The sequence below is a fragment of the Perca fluviatilis genome, chromosome 15 (assembly GCF_010015445.1).
Source record: "Perca fluviatilis chromosome 15, GENO_Pfluv_1.0, whole genome shotgun sequence".
NCBI lineage: Eukaryota > Metazoa > Chordata > Actinopteri > Perciformes > Percidae > Perca > Perca fluviatilis.
Window position 1 is genome coordinate 29,391,675 of NC_053126.1, and position 5,589 is coordinate 29,397,263.

Consider the following 5,589-nt stretch of genomic DNA (forward strand, 5'->3'; position numbering starts at 1 on the left):
GGTCTACAGCAAATCCCACCAATCACTCCCAAAACGTCCCAGTTAGAGAGGAGATGCCCTAAACATATTCTTTGTAAATCTTTACAATCATTCCCCGAAAGAACCAAGCAGGCCTGCCTTGTTTCACGATCCGAATTTTCCTTCAAACTTGCCTTTTCAGCATGGAAGGTTGCTCAGAGGTTCCGGTTAACGTTGCTCGATCCGACCGGAGTTTAGAGTTAACACAAAGAAAACAGAAAGTAAGCGAGATCGGCCGGAACTTCCTGCGGCGCACCGGAACTATGCCATAATTTAACTGCTGTGAAAACCGAAAAAAAAAGATAGAAAGCAAGGGATTCTTGGACTTACATTCATCAGGTAGCATTGTTTTAAGGTGAGACCCCTGGCGGCACAAAAAACATACTGGTCGTCTAATATAGGTCTTTAAAGGTGCTCTAAGCGATGTTGGGTGACATTACTTCTTGTCAACGTTCAAAGTGTTGTCAAACAAAACGGAGGCTAGCTCGCCCCTCCCTCCTCCTCATCCCGTCCCCTCCCCCTCCCTTCCCTGCTTCCTGAAACAGTCATGAACGCGCATTGGGGAAGTAGCCTACGTGCTAACGCTGCTGCGCTGATGGCTCAACCAGCTCCTTCTTGTCGGTTATTGGCTGGAAGACTGTTATGTTTCGTGGTGCAGGTTGGCGCAGTTCGTTTTTGTTGGCGTTTGTGGAGCCTGGGCTGTCTACAGAGACCGCGTTTTTGTTTTTTACAGTGTGTTCAGGGGACAGGCAGCTAGCGGATAGTGAGAAGATTTTTGCTGTATGTGACAAAAAATGTAGCCTAAAAGACGCGTGACATCGCTTAGAGCACCTTTAACTTGGCCGTGATTAATCCAGGAGGAGACAGCAGAGCAGCAGAGTGACGGCCACACAGGACAAAGATGCCCTCCGGACTACAGAGCTGGACACCATGTCCTTGTTGCGGCCCAGGCTGGGCAGTGGACAGGAGCTGCCAGAGCCATATTTCCCTCCCAGCGTGGACACACCCTCACTCGCCAGCAGGACACCGGAGAAGGTGATGGTTTTGGAGATAGTGCTAGCCCAGGCGCAACTCCCCACATTCTGCTTCACCCACATCTTGTCACCCTTCTTCAGTTCCTCCATGCAGTAGCACGTGTTGAGGGTCGTGTCCCCGCCAGACACCTGCGGGACAGGAGAGGAGGAAGGCATTTTTAGGCTACATCTACACTATTACGTTTTGGTTTAAAAACGATATCTTTCGCTAAATTTACGCTTACGCGTCCACAATACTAAAGCATTTCAGAGCTCCTTTGGAAGCACTGCTGCCCCCGTTTCAGTTTGAAAACTTTAGAGTTTGCATTGTAGTCTAGATGGGCATAGTCTCGCATTGCCGGGCCTTCCTCCGCAGTGCTGCGGAGGAAGGTCTGGTTAGTCCACACAGCATTCTGGGATACAAGAAAAAAGTGCTCTTGTTTATTGGCATTTCTTTTAACCAATCACAATTGTCTTGGGCGGCTACATGCGCCGGACTCAATGACAGTGCCTCTGCAAGAATAGCCTCGGGAAGGAACTTGTTTTCGTGGGTGGAACATGTGTACGTTCAAAAGTAGTTTTAGTCGTGCGACAGAAACTCCGATTGGACAGATAGTCTAGCTAGCTGTCTGGATTTACCCTGCAGAGATCTGAGGAGCATGTAAACCACAGTCCTCAGAAATCCACCAGAGTTTAGAACGCCAACACAAAGGAAGAGGAAGGTGTGGGGCACCCGGCCTAAAAAAAAGGGGACATCCGGCGGAATATTCGGCGGCTCCAGAACAATCCCGGATGTGGAACATCGTCGATGTAGACTAAGATGGGGATAAACAGAGACCTTTGGAAACGACGATGCGCATCAGTCAGTCTTATCGGTTAGGTAGGCTTCAGTACCTTTCAGTAACAGTTCCACCTCGTTGTTGGTCCCAGTAAATAAATCTCTGGAATACTTTTCGGCACTGTTGTTTTTTCTCGAAAGTATTTTGTGTATTTTCAACTTTCAACCGCAGAGGAACGTCAGACAATCTGCTTCCTGTTTACATCGGCAGGTGCATGCCCAGTGTATGCTCATGTGGTATGCGTTGTCAGACGTGTTAATATGGACGGAGACAAGTTCTGCTACTGGAGCTAAAACTCTTATGTCGACGGAGATCGCTTTGGTCTCCAAACGTAGCTTAAAAATGAAAATGTAGTAGTGTAGATGTAGCCTTAGGCACATTGTTCTGTTACTCAGCTTGGCTAGTTGAGCTTATTTTATTTGTCCAGTGTTGGGTAAAGGTACTTTCTTCTGGAGCTTTAACCACATCTCACTGTCTTCATCAGTAGATTGAGTTTGCTCAGCTGTCATGGATGTCATGTCATTTGTTATTACTGTACATGACCGTGTGGTATTAGTACTTTTACTTAATACAGGATCTGAATACTTCTTCCACCACTGCTTTTAAGCCAATCTCTCTATTTTTCTAGTCTACTTTAGTCTTGTGTACCTGAGCATGGCAGGCCGTCCTCCGTTCCCCGTTGACCATGAAGTACCATACGTTGTTGTGGTTTCCGCGGCAGAGCTGGGCGGCAAACACAAACTGGTAGATGCCAGGCACCGGCGCGGTGAACACGCCGGTGTCATTGTCATAGGCCGAGCCCTGGTTCACCACCACCTGGTTGAAGACGATTGGGTCGATCTCCATATCTCTTAGACTGCCCTGGTAGGCAACGTAAAAAAGAACAGCGGCCCCTGGGACACACATTTTGGGTCTCAATCAAATATTAAAAGACTGCATCACTTTGACAGCTACCGTATTTAAAAAAAAAACAAATAAAAGGCCAAGGAGGTTATGTTTTGGGTTGGGTTTGTGTATCAGCTAGAGCTGCAAAGATGAATCATTAGTTGTCAACTTTTGAATTAATCGCCAACTATTTTGATAATTGGTAGATAAATGTGAATATTTTCTAGTTTCTTCTCTCCTCTGTGACAGTAAACTGAATGTCTTTGAGTTGTGGACAAAACAGGACATTTGAGGACGTCATGGATCTGATGATTTGATCGACGTTTTTCACCGTTTTCTGACATGTTATAGACCACGCAACTAATCGACAGATTATTCAACGATGAAAATAATCATTAGTTTCAGCCCTACTGTCTACAGAATTAGGGAACATCTACTGGCCAAATGTTTCATGGAACTTGGTGGGTGTAGCAAGAGCCAAGGAAGTAACGGAGAAAACTGGAAAAAAAAATGAGTTCCAGAATCCAATTCCAGGGGACTTTGTGAGCTAGGACATCGCTTGGCAGAGGTCTGCACTTTCTGATTGCCCTTCTAGTTTGTATGTGTTTCTACTAACTAAAGTTATACATAACACAATTTTAAACAGTTCTTTCTCTCTCTCTCTCTCTCCCTCTCTCTCTCTCTCTCTCTCTCTCTCTCTCAAACACACATACAAACACACACACACACACACACTACCAACCCTGTTGCTTGGCTGCTGTCTGACGGGGCATCTGTGGAGAGAATCAGGAGAGAGATGGTTATGTGGAGCCAGTATAAGAGCGGAGTTTGAAAGTATCCCGAGCCAAAGTTCTGTTCACTCACCAGCTCCATTGGGTTTGCTCCAACCAAACTGGTTACACACAACCCCGTCACCAGCACACACACACAACATATCTGGAACAGAAAGACACCAAAGATTGTAAGGGATTCTGAGGGATTAAAGAACAGATTGGACAGGCAGGCGACAGACAGACAGACACATAGACAGACAGACAGAGAGACACATATACCAGACAGACAGACAAATAGACAGGCAGACAGACAGGTACCTTGGTGGAGCTCATCTTCCTGCTGAAAGCTGTACAGCACTAACACACTCTGCCAGGCTTCTGTTGAAGTGTCTCTGTGCGCAGCGGGCAAAGTCCAACTGTGGCTGTTTTGATACAAACTCTGTTTGTCTAACTAATGCCAAGCATGCACATATATATATATACACTTACACACACACACACACACACACACACACACACACACACACACCTAACAAATAATTTGCGAATGAAGCAAAGTGGATGGGATGTCTTGAAAAGTGACGAAGGGCTTTTTAGAAACTAGAGACAATCCAAACAGTTTAGTGTTTAATCTGCTAATCATTTCAGCTGGACTTGTACATTGTTGGGTAGTTTAATTTATATTAAAACATGGTATTTTATATGGTGTTTTGTGTGCAAAACTCTGAACTTGTAAATTAAACTGTCAGATGAATGTAGTGGAGTAAAAAGTACAATATTTCTCTCTGAAATGTAGCGGAGCAGAAGTAGAAAGTGGCATGAAAAGAAAAGACTCAAGTAAAGTACAAGTACCTTAATATTAGTACTTGAGTAAAAGTACTTAGTTACATTCCACCACTGGTTTTAATGCTAAAGAGGGAAACTTTCCAATTTCTGTACTGGCTGACGCAAGTCATCGTATTGCTGGCAGGTAAACGCAGTACTCCGGGCACTGTTAATCCGCATATACAGCAGTACACAGAGCCAGTTGAGATTCAGCAAGCTTTCCCCAAAGTTACCAGCTAACGCTAGTTTGCTAGCTAGCGTTGCTTGGCAAGTTGTTACCGAACACTGAACAAGACATATTTAGGCGACCAAAATGTTCCAATTAACTATCATGAAGTAAAAACACACAGTGAGAGGATCACACTTTTAAGACAATAAACATTTTCTTTAGGTACGTTCATGACAGTCAATACACATTTTGAACAGAACTCTGGGACCAGTTTCATCTAAGCGCACATGCTGTTACAACCACTGACCTCAGGTGTTCCCAAATAAACCATTTAGGTTTGTGTTAAACTAATGAGAGATAACGCTGTAAGAATGCTGCGTTTCAGGCAACGTGTAACTCGTGTTTTCACAACCTACCCATGAAAGTGCCCTGAAACGGCGGTCAAACCTGTAACTTACTACCGGTGAACTGGTACCAGATCATTGTACTCCCAGTTACAGTTTTTGACATTACACACACATAAACAACAATGGCGACCCCTGTTGATGCTGCACAGACACCGGTGATTAACAGTGAGAAATAGAAATAAATAGACATTAATAGGCAACGTAAAGTAAATCTGCACATTGTAATCAAAACAATACACATACGTGTACTACAGGTTATTTTTATTAAATGAAGCCCAAAATATGTCGCCGACTAAAAATCGCTAGTATCAGCTAGTGCTGGCTAACGTTAGCATTAGGTAGCCGCTAGCTAACCTTAACGTTAGATAGCCTAACCTGAACCCTGTAACGCTACCAAGTCGTGAGTCGTGAATTGAAGTCGTAACTTACGGGCTACAAATTGTGTCTGGAACGCAGCATTAGTCTGTTTCCATCTGCTTCCAGTCTTTATGCTAAGCTAAACTAATCGCCTACATCTCCACATCAATACCCTGCGCACAGGCATGAGTGGTATCAATCTACTCATCTGACTCTCGACATGTAAGAAAATTGTATTTTATTATATTTCCCAAAATCACGAACATTTCCTTTAAAGTCTGTCGGGGTAGGCTACATTGCTTA

At 44.4% G+C, this 5,589-nt stretch overlaps 1 protein-coding gene across 1 annotated transcript; it reads right to left on the reverse strand.

Moving 5' to 3' along the window:
• Positions 1 to 736: 736 nt before the first annotated feature.
• On the reverse strand, positions 737 to 3,994 carry LOC120573854 (complement C1q-like protein 4). Its single transcript, XM_039823721.1, has 5 exons — positions 3,847 to 3,994; positions 3,620 to 3,691; positions 3,498 to 3,528; positions 2,519 to 2,763; positions 737 to 1,181 (listed from the first exon to the last, which is right to left on the reverse strand). The coding sequence occupies exons 1-5, from the start codon at positions 3,859 to 3,861 to the stop codon at positions 867 to 869; spliced, it is 678 nt and encodes a 225-aa protein (XP_039679655.1). The 5' UTR covers positions 3,862 to 3,994; the 3' UTR covers positions 737 to 866.
• Between the last annotated feature and the right edge of the window lie 1,595 nt (positions 3,995 to 5,589).

Coding starts and splice junctions, on each gene's coding strand:
- LOC120573854 (XM_039823721.1), bottom strand. Junction 3,529..3,619: donor GAGCAAACCCAATGGAGCTG/GTGAGTGAACAG, acceptor TTCTCTCCACAG/ATGCCCCGTCAGACAGCAGC. Junction 2,764..3,497: donor GACAGCAGCCAAGCAACAGG/GTTGGTAGTGTG, acceptor TGTGTGTCCCAG/GGGCCGCTGTTCTTTTTTAC.